General features: G+C 45.3%; 1 protein-coding gene across 1 annotated transcript; it reads left to right on the top strand.

Annotated features, from left to right (window-relative positions):
* LOC137282124 (von Willebrand factor D and EGF domain-containing protein-like) lies at positions 1-22,161 on the top strand. Its single transcript, XM_067813849.1, has 21 exons — positions 1-55; positions 3,525-3,911; positions 4,417-4,652; positions 5,859-5,948; positions 7,437-7,578; positions 8,287-8,492; positions 9,099-9,175; positions 9,879-9,942; positions 10,867-11,064; positions 11,893-12,101; positions 12,303-12,465; positions 12,791-12,941; positions 13,607-13,839; positions 14,363-14,631; positions 16,589-16,694; positions 17,188-17,296; positions 17,628-17,755; positions 17,916-18,027; positions 18,662-18,737; positions 20,472-20,611; positions 21,616-22,161. Exons 1-21 carry the CDS (start codon positions 1-3, stop codon positions 21,828-21,830), a joined length of 3,366 nt encoding a protein of 1,121 aa, XP_067669950.1. The 3' UTR covers positions 21,831-22,161.
* The last annotated feature ends 1,688 nt before the right edge of the window (positions 22,162-23,849 follow it).

Raw genomic sequence — 23,849 nt, 5'->3', positions numbered from 1 at the left:
ATGTTACCCAGGCTGACTGTCATGCTGCTACTGCTGGTTGGGTCACTTCATGTCGGTACGTCAGATATATTATAGTTCTTTACATCTATCCATGTTTATATACATATATATATAGACACACACACACACACACACACACACACAAACACATATATATATATATATACATATGTTATTCTAAGTCGGTATTCTTTCATTGCTTTGTTATTTAACTCTTACTGATGTTACTTAAGATGTTTCTGATTCGGCGATGTTCTGTGTTTCCCATCATTGGACTGTTTTACTTTCATACTATGGAGAATTTCGCTTTACCGGCGGCATGTGCTCTGTGTGATGAAGAGAGTGTGCGTGTTCTGTCACATGTGAACTATTGCATGCGTTGATAATGCAGGCACAATTTTCAGATTAAATGTGACAACAATATTAGATGATAGATTTTCAGTGATCATTTGTTCCAAATGAGAACACATTTTTGACAGCTGCTACAATATACCTTGGCAGCACAGAAACAGAACTATGGTACGGATAATTTATAGTCGCAAAAGTTCGCAACAAAAGTGCCCGAAAGCGACTGTTAGAGGTAAACCTTCGGAAATGTCCGACAATGTAAGTAGGAGTTCCAGCAAGATTAACGCACTTTCCCAATTCCTGCAGACCAAGAAGGGTACTTGTTAAATCTCGTCCTTTTGAGAGAAAATGACTGCTCTCTGACAGAGGGCATAGAGCATCAAAGTGCGCATTTTCGAAACGTGATTTCATGATGGTGAAAATATTAACGGTGTGGGCGTGTTGGTTATTGATGCACAATGTTTAACGCATCCTAGGTAACTGAGAAATCTAACAGAAAGTTATACATTTATGGCATTGTTAATGATTTGGTGTTGCATGTGCGTGTGCATGTGCGTGTGCGTGTGCGTGTGCGTGTGTAGATATATTTAAGGCTTCGTGTGAGCATATATTATATCTAATTAGTGTTCTGGGAGTCAATCCCTTCATAAACAGTAATGTGTAGAGTAACTCCATGCCTGTGAGCCTGATGCTACAGGTACTCTACAGTAATGTATGCTGATCCCTTTTTGACAACTGAGGCGTCTCATACTTACCATGTGTTCAGGAGGATGTCTAAAGTTACTTCTGTGAGTAACCATATTATTCTCGTTACCTGGAATATATGTGATAGTATACGTTACCTGTAATATATGTTGTTGTATACGTTACCTGGGATACCTGTCCTTGTATACGTTACCTGGGATACATGTCGTTGTATGCGTTACCTGGGATATATGTCGTTGTATGCGTTACCTGGGATATATGTCGTTGTATACGTTACCTGGGATATATGTCGTTGTATACGTTACCTAGGATATATGTGGTAGTATACGTTACCTGGGATATATGTCGCTGTATACATTACCTGGGATTTATGTCGTTGTATACGTTACCTGGGATATATGTCGTTGTATACGTTTCCTGGGATATATGTGGTAGTATACGTTACCTGGGATATATGTGGTAGTATACGTTACCTGGGATATATGTGGTAGTATACGTTACCTGGGATATATGTGGTAGTATACGTTACCTGGGATATATGTGGTAGTATACATTACCTGGGATATATGTCGCTATATACGTTACGTGGAGGACGTTTGTATTTACAGAGAGACTCGGGTTGTCGTAGTGTAGCATGTGCCGTGGTACCAAAAAAAACCGCTTGTGATACTGGTACGAGATGCATGTGATATTGGTACAACATGTATATGATACTGGTGCAACATGTGTTTGATACTGTACAACATGTATGTGATACTGGTACAACATGTATGTGATACTGGTACAACATGTATATGATACTGGTACAACATGTATGTGATACTGGTACAACATGTATGTGATAATGGTACAACATGTATGTGATACTGGTACAATATGTATGTGATACTCGTACGAGATGCATGTGATACTAGTACAACATGTATGTGATACTGGTACAACATGTATATGATACTGGTACAACATGTGTTTGATACTGGTACAACATGTGTTTGATACTGGTACGACATGTATGTGATACTGGTACAACATGTATATGATACTGGTACAACATGTATGTGATACTGGTACAACATGTATGTGATACTGGTACAACATGTGTTTGATACTGGTACGACATGTATGTGATACTGGTACAACATGTATATGATACTGGTACAACATGTATATGATACTGGTACAACATGTATATGATACTGGTACAACATGTATGTGATACTGGTACAACATGTATATGATACTGGTACAACATGTATGTGATACTGGTACAACATGTGTTTGATACTGGTACGACATGTATGTGATACTGGTACAACATGTATGTGATACTGGTACAACATGTATGTGATACTGGTACAACATGTGTTTGATACTGGTACGACATGTATGTGATGCTGGTACAACATGTATGTGATACTGGTACAACATGTATGTGATACTGGTACAACATGTATGTGATACTGGTACAACATGTATGTGATACTGGTACAACATGTATGTGATACTGGTACAACATGTATGTGATACTGGTACAACATGTATGTGATACTGGTACAACATGTATGTGATACTGGTACAACATGTATGTGATACTGGTACAACATGTATGTGATACTGGTACAACATGTGTTTGATACTGGTACAACATGTATGTGATACTGGTACGACATGTATGTGATACTGGTACAACATGTATGTGATACTGGTACAACATGTATGTGATACTGGTACAACATGTATGTGATACTGGTACAACATGTATGTGATACTGGTACAACATGTATGTGATACTGGTACAACATGTATGTGATACTGGTACAACATGTGTTTGATACTGTACAACATGTATGTGATACTGGTACAACATATATTTGATACTGTACAACATGTAGTACAATGTGATATGGCAGTTGTGGACAAACACTGGGTTCATCGTGACTTGCAAATCCTCAAGAAACTCTATGGACTAATTCCATGCAGCTTAGCAGGTAATGAGTGTCCTGTGGAGTATTGGAATGTATGTACTGTACGTTCAGACACTTACTGCATGGTCTAGAATAATGCAATGGGTATGTGGGGATCGCCCACGACTGATGGATGAACTAACAGACACCCATAACTTACTTCTGACGTGCTGTAAGCAGGTTGTCGGTATTTGCGTCCGATGCGTACATTGCGTAGCGCGTAACCCTAAATGCGTACGAACAAGCCACTGTCGCCCACAAATCCAATACCCGCCTATACAGCAAAATATATAAGTTCTACATGGATAGGTTATTCTTGAGGCCTCCACATCCATGTTGTGTGGTACTGAGCAAGGTATACGGCGTCAAGGAATCGTACAACAGGTAAAGACAATGGCGCCATCTTCATCTCTGAGCCCCCATCTTCACTCATATCTACATCGCTATGTACAGCTAATACCTTGCCTGGTGAGGGGAATTTATGTCACACTGCCCTTCTGTTTTCAGCCTGCCAAGACCTTGACCCCTGCATAGCTTACACCAACATGACCGATATAACGAGGGATGTATTCAATACACCGCGGCAGGGCGACATACTGATCTGCGACCTTAACCTTCAGCCTGGGTGGTACCGACTAGTAGATGGCTTGATGCCCACACATTGTCTCCAACCTTTCAGCTGCGGCACCCAGGCGCCAATATGGCTGAACGGAAGTGTACCTTCACAAGCGCAAGGCATTGTGCGCATGACTGCGTGCGCGAATACTATTCCGACGAGTGGCAGTACAGGCGCTTGCTGCGGTACTGAGATCCCGATAGATGTCAGGAACTGTGGAGAGTTTGTGGTGTACTGTCTCCGTCGCCCCCCAGCCTGCCCCATGGCGTATTGCATAGGTACAACCACAAACCTTTCTGTCTTCTTGTTATCATTATACCATATACAGTGTATATGTATTGTCATACACGGTTCATACAAAAACTCTCACGCACCAAATCATATACCATAGCACAGTATATTAATCTCGTCAAGATCGGGTGTAAGTCGGGCAGTCAGTGTTAACACAGGGATAAACAAAGGAGTGCTTCCAGAACCGATGGAAATTCTTCAGTACAATCTCGGCCATAATTGTTATGGTAGAACAAATTTTAAACCAATAAACTGTGGTTAAGAATGGAATTTTGGAAACTGTGCAGTAAAGCTTGAGAAAGCTGACTCTTGATTGACTAATGCCGCCGTTTCATTGGTCGATCAACGTTCCGACGCTTACCAGAACTATGACCAGGTTTTAATGAGAACGGAAGCGAAATAAGGACCAAAACACGATCCACCTTACACCCTGCAATACATACACCCACATTAGTTTTACTCGAGCCTGTGAAACCATCTCCTCTGTTTCAGAATCTGCTCCACGGATGGTGGCTCCGCCAGTCCTCACCGGACCGGAAATCATAGGTGACCGCTTCCGTTTTGCTTGTGGCATCTCGTTCCCGCGAGGGATTCAAAACATAGCCTTCAATATCACGTGGTCATTTGACGGAGTTAACATCCCAACTCTCCCAGCACAGGTCTTGACAGGAGATCAGAGAATCACTTTTCTTTATCAAGACGCGTGGAGAGGGAACATCGGCAAGACGGTGAGGGTTCGAGAGATACATAGCGTTGTAGAAAGATCGTGCCTAGTTATTCGAAATCTTTTTTGGGAAATGTAAGGAACGTGTATCTTGGTGGCTATGGGGATGAAGGACAATGACAATATGCTGGAATAGCTATTTTCTGGAAACAACAGTAACTTAAATGTGTCACTCATCTCCTGCTATTACAGTATGCTATTACAGTCGTGCCCCGTTTATCCGAACACATGTGTTTTTACGGATAAGCGAATTTTCGGACATCTGAATCACGGGCCATATGTACAAAGAAACGTACAAAGAAGCGAACATAGTAGGCACCAGACATAATCTTTATTGATTACACATGAATAAATATCAGTGCATACATATTACAATGTCTCAAACACGAGCTTCCTTGTGAGACACGGGGGGGGGGAGGTGACACCTGCTCAACTTCGCCTCCATCATCAGTCTCGCTGTCCGAACACACTGCTTGGCGGATGTCAGTGTCCTTCAAAGATTCCACCGGTCACTTCATCAGTAATTATAGTGACCTACAAATTAACACTGTGTCACCTTGCTACTCAGAGGTAATTAATCTCGTTCGGAAGGCGAGTTTTCCGGATATCTGAGGTTCGGATAAACGGGCACGACTGTATACCATTGCAACATGTCAGAATTGTTCATGGTCTATGTGTTTCTGCATGTGAACATTTGGCATTCCCAAACGTCATAAACACCATCATGCACATACATTCTGAAAAATTGTCTTAAGTCATTCCTAAACCACATCAAGTTCTCAATCTTTAAACCCCCCGCTGTGGAACAATGAAATTTCCATAATCTGTGCTTCTCATAAAATGAGGATTGGTTGGGCATCTATGCGACCTGTAGGACTGGTGGGCACCTGTGGAACCCGTTGGATTTGGTGGGCACCTGTGGTATCTATAGGACTGGGTGGGCACCTGTTGAGCCTGTTGGATTTGGTGGGCACATGTGGTATCTATAGGACTGGGTGGGCACCTGTGGTATCTATAGGACTGGGTGGGCACCTGTTGAGCCTGTTGGATTGGGTGGGCACATGTGGGAAATGGTGGATTGAGTGGTGCTACTGCATACCAACTACTTCAGACACATCACTCTGCTGATGATTGCATACAGTGACGAGTTTGTCGATGTAACGGGAGAAAATCGTCTTCGAGAATGTAATTGCTTTCTTGTGTGTTACAGCTCCGCTGCAGGGCCGATGCCTACTACGTCACGACACCCAACGTCCGGAGCCCCATCCTCACCAGCAACGGCTACTTCGGGGGAATCAGGGTAGGTTCATGTCTCCATACAGCTCTATGGCCTCTACCTGGGTAGGCCTTGTAATACATATAGCTAACTCCGCGGTACAAGTGTACACATACGTATGTCAAGATGGTAAATACATACAGCGGCGTACACAGCGATTTAATCCACTACACCGACCTGCATGACCACAACGCTAATGTCACCAACTACACCGACCCACGACGTCAACTACACGGATTCACATGACAACACCCACAATATTCACTCACAATTGTCAATGATAAAAATATTTAGACGTTATACATTTACAATGTGTGTGTAAAGGTGTGACTACCTGATGTCCATGGTACAGTGTAGGTACCACACCTTGACCTCACACTGACCACAACCTCACAACACACTGACCACAACCTCACAACACACTGACCACACACTGACCACACCCTGACCTCACACTGACCACAACCTCACAACACACTGACCACAACCTCACAACACACTGACCACAACCTCACAACACACTGACCACACCTTGACCTCACACTGACCACAACCTCACAACACACTGACCACACCCTCACAACACACTGACCACAACCTCACAACACACTGACCACACCTTGACCTCACACTGACCACACCCTCACAACACACTGACCACAACCTCACAACACACTGACCACAACCTCACAACACACTGACCACAACCTCACAACACACGGACCTCACACTGACCACACCCTCAGAAGACATTGACAATAAACTGACCGCAACTTCACAACACCCTGACAACACACCTTGACAAAGACTCTGACGACACTGTTACAACACACTGACGACAAGCTGACGTGTGTTCTATCATATACCTCGATGTATACCACACCCTAACAATCCACTCACCACACCCTCACAATCCGCTGACCACACCATGACAACACACTGGCCAAACCCTGACTTCACACGGACCATACCCTCTGAACACACTGAACACACCTTGACCTCACCCAGATCACACCCTCACAATAGGCTGACCACAAGCTGACGATATCCTGCAGACCGACATCTAGAGCTATTTAGGGTATAAGGACAGTCACACAGTTTGCCCGCTACTCTGAGCTGCGTGACTGTGTATGAGCACTAACTGGGTGTACACTAACGAGTACCACGTGACACCACTAATCCACCCATACATTCTGTCGTGGCAACATAATACAAAAGTATGTCACAGTCTTTGTGAGATCCTTCTGTAAGTCTATTCCTGAACCATACACAAGTAACATTTAGGTTCAGCTATGTTTCTGCCTAATTAAGCCAGTTACGTTGTGTGGTGTCGTTTTACTCAAGTTCCTACTGAATGTATAATGTCGTTAAATACACGACACTCCTAATCCAGTCAGCAGACGGCTGTCAGACACAAAGTTGATGTTGCCAAGTGTCAAGGCTGCATGTCACCTAACTGTGTCAGTGTGTCGTCTCAGTGTCACTAGTGAACGTACGTGACTCTCACGCCAGATCACGCCACCAGTCGTGACTGTACGAGAGGCAGGGGGACCACAACAGATCAACGTGACGTCAACACTTCCGGTTTTGTGCACAGGCTCGCGACGACGTTGTGGCATTCAACTTGACATTGACGTCACTGGCGGAAGTTGGGGTGAGAGCAATATAACATTGCCTGATGTTATGTTTATGTTCCTGTTGGTATGTAAATCACCATGTGTTGTCCGTTGTGCTTCTTTGTTTTCATCAGCTATGTTGGCGATGTGTGGTCCCGGCCTGTAAACAATATAGGTTGGACCAGACAAGCCAGTGATTCCTATGTTATCAAGGATCCAGAAAGAATGCTTACCCACCATATCCCTGGAGCTTTATGTCCCCCACAACAAGCATCGTGTGCTGGAATCCCCAAATGGTCAAGTTGTATTTCATATATGCATACACAAGCATATACTGAATAATGATAATATTAGTCAATCACTGTTCTGTTATTATGTGAATATGTCATTTGTTCATTGCATTTTCAGTATTTCAATGCAATGTGTGAAGTTCTACCCAAGATTTTAGATGAATATACTCAAGACATGTATACTGATTTCAAGTTTGCCGTGTGAATTGGCAAAACAATGAATGTACTAGGAAAACGGACATTATTCGTGGATGTCGCAGACACGCGCAGTAGAAGCAGCAGAAATAATTGAAATACTTCGTCGTGATGGTTACTGTTGGAATATTTCAGATTATTTCCTGTAATGTCTCCCCATCCATACACCCGTAAGTTACTTTCCTTGAGACGTTAAGGACAAACCTATTCTGGCATATGACTGCAGGTGATATGTCACTTATCTATTGTCGCTGTATCCAGAGGACATCGCGACAGCCAATCAGTGCCTACTCTTGCTGACACGTGGCCACTGGGACCTCAACACCCGCACCGCCACCATCTCCACCGCTGTCCAAGCCACCAGGGACTTCGTCAGGGACGGCAACCAGGAACTACGTGTCACCTTCATCCCCAACTACGTGAACGCCCCGGACATCTGGTTGGGTTACATACTGCCTCGACTCAGGGTAGGTGCGGCCACGAGCTCTTTCACCGTCATGGAACTGAGGGCAAAAATTTCAAAGAAAATATATGCGTGACTTCGTGTGAGAATAGCATGACCATTATGTGCATCCCAGGAAACTTTGCCAGATATATCGAGTTCAGCTGTGACTTGTTGTAACATGTATACAACAGGGTGGAGTATGAGCACAAAGAGGTCAGACTGACCTCCGAAAGTCTACCAATGGACTAAGTGAATGCGGTGTAATATGTTCCCTTCAAGGAGCGTTAGGTAGTAAGTTTGACAAAGTAAAATTAATCGTCGGGAGTGCGGTACTGTGGATCGTCGTAGAGTGCGAGGCCCAGTTTCACAAAGCTATCATACAATACGACTGTCGTGCTTATGTTACAGTATAGACAGTACGACAGTCATAGCGCTGTGATAGATTTATAAAACAGTCATGTAACTGATTATAGCATACGTGTTCACCGCCTTCAGTGTTTTATCGGTTAATGTTCATTTAATATTAACTACATGTAATCTCAGTATATGCAACTGGGTGTTCTAGGTGTTCACCGTGTTAAACTTGTTAAATAACAAAGGTCTGAGATAAGTATTACTCACACTGCAGGTATTCACGGTGGATGGTGAGACTCGCCGCTGCTCGGCATTCGCAGATCCACACATCAGGACATTCGAGGGCAGGGAGTAAGTATCATTTACAACGAAACACACGTGATCCACGTGGTCGCACCTTATGCAAGCTAGTTTGTTCAAAATTGCCTGTTCACGAAGCAGTAAAATGGGTACCCGGTGGGAGGGGTCATGTGACTATAAATCTTCAAACACATCACAGAGAGCTTGGGTTATTCGGGTAATAATAACCAGTATTATATTATTCTCATTATACGTGGAGAAGTGCGCATGATGAATGGACACTTATATATTATCATTTATCACGTTTTTCCCACATGTCGTCCCCAGGATGTGACGGGGAGGAGCGAGTGGTGAGGAGGTGGGCAAGACTATGCTTAAACACTGGCTTTACAATGTCTTTGTTAAAGATACCCGTGAAGGTCCTGGCTAGAACAATGATCTACAATGACCCATCTCGTAAGAGGCGACTGACGGAATCGGGTGGTCAAGCTCGCTGACTTGGTCGACGCATGTTATGAATTCCCAGTCGCGCAAATCGATGCTCATGCTGTTGATCACTGGATTGTCTGGTCCAGGATCGATTATTTACAGACCGTCGCCATGTAACTGGGATAGTGCTGAGTGCGGCGTAAAACTAAACTCACTCACTATGTTAAAGTGTAGGTGATATTTCTGGTATATCGCTATGTTTGCTTCATGAATCAGGATCCTGATTTAACCCTCACCTGCTGAATCCCCTTACTTCTGTCCACAGCACGCTGCATCTGTATGAGGTCGGGGACTTTGTGCTGCTCAGGAGCACACAACGACAGTTCGAGGTAAGTTTGGTCAGAGTGATGGTGAAGAGAGATGTCTGCGTCTGGCATTTTGTCTGCTGCCCAGTGAGTTGTCTGTAAATACACAGGGCCGTTGAAAAAGTGATAAAATGAACCAAATGAAAGTGGAATTACACTTTCGCGGGAGAGTATGGATCCTTGTACTTTCTTTTGGTTGAGTACCATCCGGGATTCGAACCCAACTCCACAAGAGCCAGGCACCTAATCGCCAGCACACACAGTTAGTCCTTTAAATAGTTTCCAAACTCTGCTCACCAGTCGGACTAATTATACCTGAAAGTTGCTGGTCCACAAAATAATTTTAATGTAGAAACTATATGCAAAGATTACAAAAAGGTCAAATCGTTAAAATACTTTCAAAAACAAATGATAAAACACATGTCTGACTTACTGAACCTAAATTGGTTCGTGTCAGATACAGACAACCAACGTTGATTGGCATCTAGAAGTTGAGGAGATGAAGGTTGATTTACAACTTCTCTATTCTGTATTCGCGACGTGTGGGCGTAGATTGTAACGTCGTTGTTAAGTAAATGGTGACAAGGACATTAGAATCTACGTCGAAACGCCGTCTATGCAGAATCAAGAAGTTGTATATCGACAAAATTTCATTTTTACAAACAACGAATCATGCAGTGTTTTACATGTCTCTGAGAAGACGGGTTTCATCATAGAGCAGCTGGTATAAATATAACTTAACAAGTGGTAGAGATGACCCCGTGAAAATTCACTTACTAGTCCTGCTATTGACTGTGGATATTTACTGGCCCGACTGGATTCTTACTAGCCACACGCTAGCTGTCCAGTAGTTATTTCGCAAACTGAGAGCCTAAACAACTCAGTCACCCTTGCTTCCGCATAAATGAAAGCGGGACAACTGATAAGTGAGGCTCTCTCCTCCGCCAGGTCAACATCAGAACTAACGAGTGTGTGGGCCGAGCGTGTGTGTGTGCTGTAGCCATCATGGACGGCCCGGACACCATCGCCATCGATGTGTGCCGACAGCGATGGGGTGCCCCACCCGCCAGGGTGAGGATCATGTCAGGAGGAAGTCTGGCCACGGGAACGCAGATCAAACGGACCAACGACGGCAGGAACTTCATGGTAAGTGATCTTCCACAGAACCTCGCTCTGTATAACGAGGGCAGGAACTTCATGGTAAGTGATCTTCCATAGAACCTTGCTCTGTGTAACGAGGACAGGAACTTCATGGTAAGTGATCTTCCATAGAACCTTGCTCTGTATAATGAGGACAGGAACTTCATGGTAAGTGATCTTTCACAGAACCACGCTTTGTATAACGAGGGCAGGAACTTCACGGTAAGTGATCTTCCACAGAACCTTGCTCTGTATAATGAGGACAGGAACTTCATGGTAAGTGATCTTCCATAGAACCTTGCTCTGTATAATGAGGACAGGAACTTCATGGTAAGTGATCTTTCACAGAACCACGCTTTGTATAATGAGGACAGGAACTTCATGGTAAGTGATCTTCCATAGAACCTTGCTCTGTATAATGAGGACAGGAACTTCATGGTAAGTGATCTTTCACAGAACCACGCTTTGTATAATGAGGACAGGAACTTCACGGTAAGTGATCTTCCACAGAACCTCGCTCTGTATAATGAGGACAGGAACTTCATGGTACGTGATCTTCCACAGAACCACGCTCTGTATAACGACACAGATACAGTCCATGTACCTGTGTTGACCGACATGCTGTTTGTGAATGGACATCGCTAACCTGAATACGCGATCTGGTCTGCTATTTGTCTTATATGCATTAATCAACACAATCTCATCATCTTAAGTACTGAATACCAAGCGGATTCCTCTTCAACACGGAACTGGTGTAAGGACATAACATTCTGGACGTGCTGACCTGACGGACGATGTCAGCGTCCATGACTTCATATCATGCACGTGTTTCAGATATCCTTCGCGTCGGGATCGTGGCTGCGTGTCCAGGACTTCGCCACGTACATCAACGTCGAGGTGCAGGTGCCCGCGGAGGACTTCGGACACGTGCAGGGGATATGTGGCACGTTCGATGGTAACCCTGACAACGAACTACAAGGCCCGGATGGAGAAACGTTCGATCTCAACGACAATGTACCCACTTTGTTTTTCAGATCCTGGAGGTAAGAAGAGAGAGAGTGTGAGAAAGAGAGTATGAGAGAGAATGAGAGAGAGAGAGTATGAATGAGAGTATGAATGAGAGTATGAATGAGAGAATGAATAAATGAATGAATGAATGAATGAATGAATGAATGTGGGTGACTCTGGGCTCCCTGTATGTGTCCCTCTTGAAGCACCTGCGATGTAAGGTATTTTTGGTGCAGACTGCGGGTAGATCAGAGTTTGCTGAACGGTGCTCCTCGACCCCAACTCACTCGTGCCATCCTGATTGACAACGTCAACATCGACACCCAGTGTTTGTGCAACAACATCACCAGGACGGCAGACTGTGGACGCAACAGAGTCATCCAAGACCCAGTCCGTAATGTAAGTGACACACCCTGTCCGTCGCTGTGTTGTGATAACACCCATCCTCATCAGCTACACTGACGTCCTTTATTTCATTATGTCCCGAGTCAACATAATTATGTTTCCTTTAGTAGATCACAAAGTGGATCACAAAGTGGATCGGATGGTTAGTAACCTCGTGCTCGTTTCCAATCTTACCACCGAGACGCTCTATCACTCACTGGTTGACCCAGATTCCAACATCCCTGTACACTAGTAGAATATTGCCCAGCAAAACAAACATTCTTCCTCGCTTACAGTTTCTAATGTACGCCCTTCACGTCACGGTTGCCCTTGGTTACAGCTCTGTTCGTCTTGCCACGATGTTACGGATCGAGTTGTAACACGCACTCAAAATGCCTCGGTGACAGACGACGACAACGATGAGCCAGCTGTCTCTATACCCGACACCACTGCCGTCCCAGACACGCCCAACTTCAGAACCATGATTAACTGTGAGTGGCTTCTTAACCTTGATCAAAGGTTACCCCAAACACCACTTACTCAAGCAATGGATTTAATTCTGTTTCATCGTCAGTCGAGTACCCGTTATGGTCTTGGTGTTTAGACATAAATGGCGTTGTCGAGACACTCAGCGTGAACAGATTGCTCGTGTACATTCACTGTCATTAAGTCATTTAGATAGTAAGTCAGCAAGACACATCAAAGATGATGTAGCGTCACTGAGTACAGAAAAGTCTGTTGCCATGTGACAGAGCTGGTATAGAGGCGAATATATAATATATATGAGGCGAATATATAATGTATTCTCTTGTACTCCAACCATCACTAGCGGTAATAATATTCAAGACCAAGACCATACACAGCCACGGCCAGATAGATGTACAATCTGGGTGTCAGTAGCCGGTTGGACATTCACTTGGGTTATTCAACAGGAAACAAGTAACGTCTTTGCTTTATTTAGTCTTTTAATGCCACTTGCACAATGCACTACAAAAGAAATGTACACACTATCGCTACTGGTTGTCAAGGTCGTCGACTTGGTTGATATTCACTTCATGGCATTCCATTTGTGTAGACTGATGCATGTGGTGTCAGTCTGTGTATTGTGTGCATCTTAACTTGTACAGTGGAACTACAAACACATTTCAAACTTCAGTCAACTTCACGGCAACTCTGGGCGTTAACGTGACGATCATCACGCCTGGAGTCGAGGTCAGCCCCTACCCCCGGGTTCGCCCCAACCTCCCCGTGGAGCCACAGATCACCCAAGCCCGGGCCAACCAACTGTGTGTTAACGCCATTGCCAACTTCTCTCTCGGCGTCAGGTGCACGAACATCGTGGGCTTCGACACTTCCGGTTTTGTTTCTTCCTGTGTTGAAGACATGGTTGTAAGTTATCATACAGACATATAGAGAATACTACACGGGGTCTCCTTATATACGAAGTATACGAAACGAGTGTATTTCCAATGGTGTCTGACAGAGCGTATGTTATGAGACCGAGTGTGGTATTTTATCTATTGCCCAAGTCTAACATGTACTAGATTGACACAATAGCAGAGTATTGTTATTTTTATGGTTTCAAACCGAAACCGGTTTCATAGACTGGTGCTGCGGGAGAAGTGTGTACTGTAGAACACTTTTAGCATGACGTCACACTGTAATGGCGTCACTACGTCTGCCCCCTTGGTAACCTTGGCTTTATTCAGCTCATATAACTGGTGGAAACATTATATATATTGCGTTATGTTTCTCGACAGACATCATGCCCCAGTCCGACTGACAATTAAACAGCGACACGGCAACATTCACAATGTTTACATTCCCACAATGCATATAGGTTGTAGAATGAATAAATTCACATGATTGTTGTCTAACCACTATTCGCCTAAGAGCACATGTTCTCTCCTAGGCAGCGCAGTCGACGGTGTTCCTGCAGGCCGCTGTGTCCGCCCTGGAGGCGGGCTGCCAGGAAGCCATCTTGAGTAACATCAGCAACTTCGGAACCGACGGTCAAGGGAGACGACTCCCACCTGCAGACGCTACGAGGAATATCTGTCCAAACCAGTGCAGCATGAGAGGCGTGTGCAGTGCAGGCCGGTGCATTTGCGATCCAGGCTACTCTGCGCAAGACTGCTCCGTCCAAACATCGAGGCCACCTCAGATTATCAGAATATTGAGGTACGTGTGAGCTGTGTCTCTGGCTGTGTAATCCTCCTTGTCTGGACACGTGTCACAGTGTGAGCTGTGTGTCTGGCGGTGTAATGCTCCTTGTGCTTACACCTGTCACAGTGTGAACTGTATGCCTCCTTGAGTTTACACGTGTCACAGTGTGAGCTGCGTGGTTGGTGGTGTAATGCTCCTTGTGTGTACATGTGTCACAGTGTGAGCTGCGTGGTTGGTGGTGTAATGCTCCTTGTCTGTACATGTGTCACAGTGTGAGCTGTGTGGTTGGTGGTGTAATGCTCCTTGTCTGTACATGTGTCACAGTGTGAGCTGTGTGGTTGGTGGTATAATGCTCCTTGTGTGTACATGTGTCACAGTGTGAGCTGCGTGGTTGGTGGTGTAATGCTCCTTGTGTGTACATGTGTCACAGTGTGAGCTGTGTGGTTGGTGGTGTAATGCTCCTTGTGTGTACATGTGTCACAGTGTGAGCTGCGTGGTTGGTGGTGTAATGCTCCTTGTGTGTACATGTGTCACAGTGTGAGCTGCGTGGTTGGTGGTGTAATGCTCCTTGTCTGTACATGTGTCACAGTGTGAGCTGCGTGGTTGGTGGTGTAATGCTCCTTGTGTGTACATGTGTCACAGTGTGAGCTGTGTGGTTGGTGGTGTAATGCTCCTTGTCTGTACATGTGTCACAGTGTGAGCTGCGTGGTTGGTGGTGTAATGCTCCTTGTGTGTACATGTGTCACAGTGTGAGCTGCGTGGTTGGTGGTGTAATGCTCCTTGTGTGTACATGTGTCACAGTGTGAGCTGTGTGGTTGGTGGTGTAATGCTCCTTGTCTGTACATGTGTCACAGTGTGAGCTGTGTGGTTGGTGGTGTAATGCTCCTTGTGTGTACATGTGTCACAGTGTGAGCTGCGTGGTTGGTGGTGTAATGCTCCTTGTGTGTACATGTGTCACAGTGTGAGCTGTGTGGTTGGTGGTGTAATGCTCCTTGTGTGTACATGTGTCACAGTGTGAGCTGCGTGGTTGGTGGTGTAATGCTCCTTGTGTGTACATGTGTCACAGTGTGAGCTGCGTGGTTGGTGGTGTAATGCTCCTTGTGTGTACATGTGTCACAGTGTGAGCTGCGTGGTTGGTGGTGTAATGCTCCTTGTCTGTACATGTGTCACAGTGTGAGCTGCGTGGTTGGTGGTGTAATGCTCCTTGTCTGTACATGTGTCACAGTGTGAGCTGTGTGGTTGGTGGTGTAATGCTCCTTGTGTGTACATGTGTCACAGTGTGAGCTGCGTGGTTGGTGGTGTAATGCTCCTTGTGTGTACATGTGTCACAGTGTGAGCTGTGTGGTTGGTGGTGTAATGCTCCTTGTGTGTACATGTGTCACAGTGTGAGCTGCGTGGTTGGTGGTGTAATGCTCCTTGTGTGTACATGTGTCACAGTGTGAGCTGTGTGGTTGGTGGTGTAATGCTCCTTGTGTGTACATGTGTCACAGTGTGAGCTGTGTGGTTGGTGGTGTAATGCTCCTTGTGTGTACATGTGTCACAGTGTGAGCTGTGTGGTTGGTGGTGTAATGCTCCTTGTGTGTACATGTGTCACAGTGTGAGCTGCGTGGTTGGTGGTGTAATGCTCCTTGTGTGTACATGTGTCACAGTGTGAGCTGTGTGGTTGGTGGTGTAATGCTCCTTGTGTGTACATGTGTCGCAGTGTGTGCTGTGTGGATGGTTGTGTATTCCTGTTTGTGTGTACACGTGTCACAGTGTGAACTCTGTGGCTGGCTGTGTAAGTCTCTTTGTGTGCACACGTGAGCTGTGTGTCTGGTTGTGTAAGTCTCCTCGTATGCATTCGTGTCAGACTGCGTTATAGGAACATACTGATGACTGTATCACCACTGTAATATCTCTGTTTGTAAACTTGACCCAGTTGACAGTCCTCGTAATACATGCTTGGATCTAACCGCGTTAGTGTTCCCCCTAGGAACGGCCTGTGCAACTCCCGGAGACGTCCTTGTCGTATCGCCTTCCTCATCGTTGACAACTTCCATGAAACTCCAAACATCGCTTGTAGAGTGCGTGACGTAAGGGTGAGTAAGGAGTTGAACCCATCTCTTCACCGTCACTTTAGTTGTGAAGTGTAGAGACATCGGTAGAATATATACGGTGACAAGCGGTGTGTTGATGTTACTGTGTGTTCCTATCTACCAGCAGAAATGTATCAATTGAGCAACACTGTCAATGGCATACGTTGGTTCCCAGTATAGAGCCAAAACGATATTCCCCCAATAATCGGTGATATTGGTATTTTAACAATGGTAGTTCATCGTGTTTCGTGTTGAATGTTGTCTCCAGCTGGTATTGCGGCACATCTCATAGACTGGCACCCATACCTAGGTATTCCGGAAGTGTCTAATACTCTTGGTGATGAGTTACCTTCAATCTGGGCTATTGGGTTGGGTGACTGGTGTATTAGTCAGAGCAACACTGTTAAATGTCATTGTGCCTTGAGCGTCTCCTAGTCCGTGTAAACATATCCCACCAACTGCACTGTAGTTTCCCCCTGTTCCTGTGTTTATACAGATTGATAACGGCAACCTGACGCCTGGAAACAACTTCTCGTTAGTCCCCGCGGATTTCGAGAGTTCACGAGAAGTTGGATGTCACCTTCCTGATGCCAGAGTACCTGAAAGTAAGCCTTGACGTCATTCTGTTTCAGCTGCCCCGGATGTTGCCTGTGGTACCCGTGACCCGGGTTAGAATTGGTCTTCAAGAACCAATAGCGGTCGTAAAAGGCGACCTGTGGGACCTGGTGTTCAGAATCGGTGACATAGTTGCCCACTGGCATAGCTTCTCAGTGACGCATCACTGGATCGTCTGGTATATTGCTGATTCTGGCGTTAAACAACAAAGGAAATCATATGACATGGCGAGGATTTCCTTTGTTTGTGTAACTCAATGTTGTCAAGGAAACGCAAACTAACCTATAATACAATGTCGTGTATGTTGTGCACTTTCTTCAGATCGGGCGCTACACGGTTTTCTCATCTCCCTGACAACAAACGGGGCGCTGTTTAGTAACGAGGTGCTGTACGTGGTGTACGACTCTCACTGTCTTGCCTGCAACAGAATGGGCCAGTGTGGCATCAAGGTAGGTCTGTCTGAGGAACTGTATCAAACACATCATCAAACATCATTCCTTCACTATATTTCAATTTAACTAAACCAGGTGTATGTTTTCGTATAGCACTGTATATACCACTGTGAAAACCGACATGCAATAGTTCATGAGTGCGTGCAATATATTTCAGAACGATACATGTCTTATTGAGGGCACGTGTAGAAATGCACGTGAGGAGAACCCCAGGAACCCATCCGAAGTCTGTGACCCGGACAGAGACCAGGAGAGGTGGACATCATCACGTGAGTAGTTCCGCTACTGGGAGCAGCAGCTAGTGCAGGGCACTGTGAAGGTTACTGACAGAGAAACACGATGTGGGGGTTATCCAGTCGACTGAGGGACACGGTGTGGGGGTTGTCCAGTCGACTGAGGCACACGGTGTGGGGGTAGTCCAGTCGGCTGAGGGACACGGTGTGGGGGTTGTCCAGTCGGCTGTGAAGCCACAGGTCTCAGTTTATTACAACTGACAGAAAATAGTGGCCATGGGCTTAGAATCTCTCACATGCATTACTTCGTGTGTTCCTATTATGTGGCGAGGCGGTGGGATAGCCAGTGGCGGCTAAAACGGTTACTCGTCACTCCGAAGACACGGATTCGATTTTCCACATGGGCACAATGTGTCAAGACTATTTCTGCATGGTGTCATCGGCGTCATAGTGTTCGACTGGTTCTAAAAGCGATTCACTTTTTTTCACTTTCGCCCCATCTCCCCCACATACATGACAAGCGTGTGTGTTGATTACGTATGTAACTGATGACGCCGCAACCACAAGACGTGACCTGACAGTACCTGGAGATATATGTATAGTGTCACAACTGTATGGGAGGCTATACCGCTATACCGTACACCATGTTCACGTTCTGCTGTCTTTTCAGTGTCTCGACTTGCGGCCTTCCCGCCGCCATGTCTCCCAACCAACAACAGGTTCGACAGATGGGACATCTGGACAAGGTGAGTTGTGTCAGGGAACACTTCCTTCCTTCCTTCCTTCCTTCCTTCCTTCCTTCCTTCCATGCAGCTGTTAGTTCCACTCATCGTTCCTTCTTTCCTTCCTTCCTGCCTTCCATGCAGCTGTTAGTTCCACTCATCTTTCCTTCCTTCCTCCCATGCAGTTGTACGTTCCACTAAACCTTCCTTCCTTCCTTCAATGCAGCAGTTAGTTCCACTCATCCTTCCTTCTTTCCTTCCTTCCTTCCATGCAGCTGTTAGTTCCACTCATCCTTCCTTCCTCCCTTCCATGCAGCTGTTAGTTCCACTCATCCTTCCTTCCTTCCTTCAATGCAGCTGTTAGTTCCACTCATCCTTCCTTCCTTCCTTCCATGCAGCTGTTAGTTCCACTCATCCTTCCTTCTTTCCTTCCTTCCTTCCTTCCGTGCAGCTGTTAGTTCAACTCATCCTTCCTTCTTTCTTTCCTTCCTTCCATGCAGCTGTTAGTTCCACTCATCCTTCCTTCTTTCCTTCCTTCCTTCCTTCCTCCCATGCAGCTGTTAATTCCACTCATCCTTCCCTCCTTCTTTCCTTCCTGACCCGTGAAGGTCCCGGGGTAGAATAGGCCTTCAGCAACCCATGCTTGCCATAAAAGGCGACTCAGCTTGTCGTAAGAGGCGACTAACGGGATCGGGTGGTCAGACTCGCTGACTTGGTTGACACATGTCATCGGTTCCCAATTGCGCAGATCGATGCTCATGTTGTTGATCACTGGATTGTCTGGTCCAGACTCGATTATTTACAGACCGCCGCCATATAGCTGGAATATTGCTGAGTGCGGCGTAAAACTAAACTCACTCACTCACTCACTCTTTCCTTCCTTCCTTCCATCCGTGCAGCTGTTAGTTCAACTCATCCTTCCTTCTTTCCTTCCTTCCTTCCTTCCGTGCAGCTGTTAGTTCAACTCATCCTTCCTTCTTTCCTTCCTTCCTTCCATGCAGCTGTTAATTCCACTCATCCTTCCCTCCTTCTTTCCTTCCTTCCTTCCATCCATGCAGCTGTCCACTGACAATCTTGCCCTACTAGAGGTAGCACGAGGACGTTTGAAATGATACCCACTGTTTATAATGTGTACACTTACTGTTTCCGAGTACAAACATGGTGCCAGAGCTAGACTGGAGGCCCAGTACCCATACACCTGTGTAAACGTCTAATTATAGAACTAGACGTACTTCGACCGTTCCTCCCTCTTCAAACAGACCAGTCGTGATTTATATGGTGGACTGTCCACAGCACACCCAAGGAGCAATGTGAATGAACTCCTTCTATTTTGTAGCTTTATGTTCCAAAGTGTTTCATGTTTTATACTCCCTTTACCACTTTTAAAAGTGTGCACAATACTTCAGCAATCGTGTGTCAGATGATATATAAGAGCACAATTACACAACATAGCCGTGACTGTCTTGAGAGGCTCACGGCATGGTTGCCATTACAAGTGACATGAATAGCTAAACCTAGATATTTCTGTATCTCATAGCAGTGTGCCGACTTGTTACAAAAACGAATGATTTGGCGGAAAAATATATACAGAAAAGGGCTCTGTACATATATTGTGAGTGTTACATACCGTTTGTGTTTGTGTGGAGCTGGGCACTCCTTGGACCACTCCTGGTGTTAGTTGTGGTGTCGACCCAGACTGAGGAGTGCCAGGTATAGTAGCTCTAGTTATCATGTATCATATTTCCATCTCATTCCCAGCAACCAGACAGGCTGTCCATGCTTTTTCGACAAGAACAGGACGGACTGCGCGTGTTGTGAGGCTGGAGCCTGTCAGTGCCCGGATCCCAACCCCAACCAGTGCGCCCTCTGCAGTGAGGAGTCACGCCTGTGTGGCACACGTGAGTTGTCACTCCAAGATGGCGGCTCACAACGTAGTCGTCACAACACCTACCTATCACACCGATAGCACTTAGGTTCGAAACCGGTAGTATCAGAAAATGTAAAACTCCAGGAATATCAGACGATGTAGCATCACTCGACTAGTGTCAGACGATGTAGCATCACTCGACTAGTGTCAGACGATGTAGCAACACTCGACTAGTGTCAGACGATGTAGCAACACTCGACTAGTGTCAGACGATGTAGCATCACTCGACTAGTGTCAGACGATGTAGCATCACTCGACTAGTGTCAGACGATGTATCATCACTCGACTAGTGTCAGACGATGTAGCAACACTCGACTAGTGCCAGAAGATGTAGCAACACTCGACTAGTGCCAGACGATGTAGGAACACTCGACTAGTGTCAGACGATGTAGCATCACTCGACTAGTGTCAGACGATGTAGCAACACTCGACTAGTGCCAGACGATGTAGCATCACTCGACTAGTGTCAGACGATGTAGCAACACTCGACTAGTGCCAGACGATGTAGCATCACTCGACTAGTGTCAGACGATGTAGCAACACTCGACTAGTGTCAGGGGATGTGGCAACTTCGCAGTAGTAGTATCGGTGATAGACCGGTGTCGGGAACCAAATTTGATGCCCGATATCTACCGAAATGATCCTTGATTCCTGTAGTGATGATGCATAGATTAGATAAGGCAATATGTACAAATTGGCAGACAAGTAGACATGAACGAATAAATGTTTTGTCCCGTCGCGATGAATTACGCTGGTCTGTAATAATTTGAAAGACCCCAGAAGACCAGAAGTAAGATCAATGAAATGGGCTCCTCCTTTAAAAGAAAACGTTAAACAAATGAGTAGAAATTGCAAATGTAACGTTCCTACAGCATAAGACACAACTTCAGCAGGCTTTCAGCAGGGATAGAATAGTGATCTGTTGTTGAGATCTGTTGTTGTTCTCCATCATCAGCCCGATGCTTCTTGGTACAGGTCAGACGTCGCCTGAGAATGGTGTGGACGGTTGGACCCTGTCATTCACCGGGTGTCAGTGTGCCTTCGACCCTTCGCGCACCGACTGCGCATGTTGCCAGAACGAGGGCTGTCTCTGCGGGCTGGAACATCGGAACCAGTGCTCGCCCTGTGGGCGACCGGAAGTCTGTGGTTCCAAACCGGATGTGTTTGGTGGATTGCGCATACACGGCTGACACCAAAACGATCTCACTGTACATTGCTCATAGATGCACCCGAGGTGGAACAGACGGATGTAACACATCGACATTCAATATTATCCATGTATGAATCCACGAGAGGACTGCCTCTAATGCATGCCACGTGTCTATACTGTCCTTCGGACTAATCGCACTTCCGTACTCTCTGGACAATACTTCCAGTGCTTGTTCTCAAGCCTGTTGCCATGGACCACACATCGTGTGAGCGAGTGCCCTGCTCTTGTGTATATCAGTAACTGTACATACATATGTTTTTATCATTTGTACTTTTGATACCGAGATCAAATAAAGTCTATTTTCTGAAAGATGCGTTGCTCGATTACTTTACATTCAATGTCATGAGGCAGTATTTCACGCCATGACATGTCCGACAGCTATTGGATAAATCTCTGAAAGGCATGACAGATAACAATGGTTCTATGTCTGTACACGTGTCTCGTTGTATGCAAGTTATACATCTAGAGAGGCGAACTACCGGGTTCCTAGAAACTATGTATTAACAATGATGAGAGACGAACTACCACGTTGGTGCAGATAAGCCCGAATATTGATGAGAGACAAACTACCAGGTTGGTGCAGATAAGCCCGAACATTGATGAGAGACAAACTACCAGGTTGGTGTAGATAAGCCCGAACATTGATGAGAGACGAACTACCAGGTTGGTGTAGATAAGCACGAACATTGATGAGAGACGAACGACCAGGTTGGTGTAGATAAGCACGAACATTGATGAGAGACGAACTACCAGGTTGGTGTAGATAAGCACGAACATTGATGAGAGACAAACTACCAGGTTGGTGTAGATAAGCCCGAACGTTGATGAGAGACGAACTACCAGGTTGGTGTAGATAAGCCCGAACATTGATGAGAGACGAACTAACGATTTCGTAGAGATATGTATTGACATTGGCCAGAGGCACTATCGGGTTCGTGGAGACAATACTAACATTGTTGAGAGGCCAATATCGGGGGTTGTATCTACAGTTCTACAGTAAGTATCAGCACTGATGAGAGGCCAATCCCGAGGGTTCTATCTACAGTTAAGTATCAACATTGATGAGAGGCCAGTCCCGAGGGTTGTTTGTACAGATACGTGTCAACACTGATGACAGGCCAGTACCCGGGTTCCTACGAAGGATGGATACAGGAGCTCGGCGTTATTCTCATCTTGGGGCGTTATTTTATCTGTGACGTAGATGTTCACACATATACACAAACTAAGAACACATGTCGGGTCGTTGGAATGCTGAAGTAATAAGGAGAATCACAAACTATATCATCATGTGAAATCCTGACGTCACTCAACTAATGTAATGTTTGTTGTCTAGAATTACTGTTGATACAATGTCATGTACGTTACGTCCAATTCTATCATGACTTCAGTGAATACTGGATTGTGATTGGCTAATCACAGTCATCCAGAGGTATATAATCACGTTATATACCTCTGATTTTCAAACACATCATGTACTTGTTTAAAATCTGAATAACACGGAAATGGTAAAATGGAGATAAACGTATTGTGTTGGGAAATCAGCGGTATATAACGAAATTATAATAGCTCTAAATTTTGTATTTAAGACCTCACGTCTAAATTTGAGGTTTTAAATACAAAATTTAGAGCTATTATAATTTCGTTATATACCGCTGATTTCCCACACAGTATGTTTATCTCCTAAATATATACAACATATAACATTACTGCAGTCCACATAGTCTTGCATAACAAACCTGTGGTCAGGGTTTGCTTAGTTTATCAGACATGACGACTACTTGACATGACGGCTATCTGACAGGACGACTATCTGATATGACGACTATCTGACATGATGGCTATCTGATATGACGGCTATCTGACAGGACGGCTATCTGATATGACGGCTATCTGACAGGACGGCTATATGACATGACTATCTGACAGGACGGCTATCTGATATGACGGCTATCTGAAATGACAGCTATATGACATGACGACTATCTGACAGGACGGCTAT

The sequence above is a fragment of the Haliotis asinina genome, chromosome 4 (assembly GCF_037392515.1).
Source record: "Haliotis asinina isolate JCU_RB_2024 chromosome 4, JCU_Hal_asi_v2, whole genome shotgun sequence".
Classification (NCBI taxonomy): Eukaryota; Metazoa; Mollusca; class Gastropoda; order Lepetellida; family Haliotidae; genus Haliotis; species Haliotis asinina.
The sequence above is the reverse complement of the archived record's forward strand: the minus strand, read 5'-3'. Positions and strand labels throughout refer to the sequence as shown.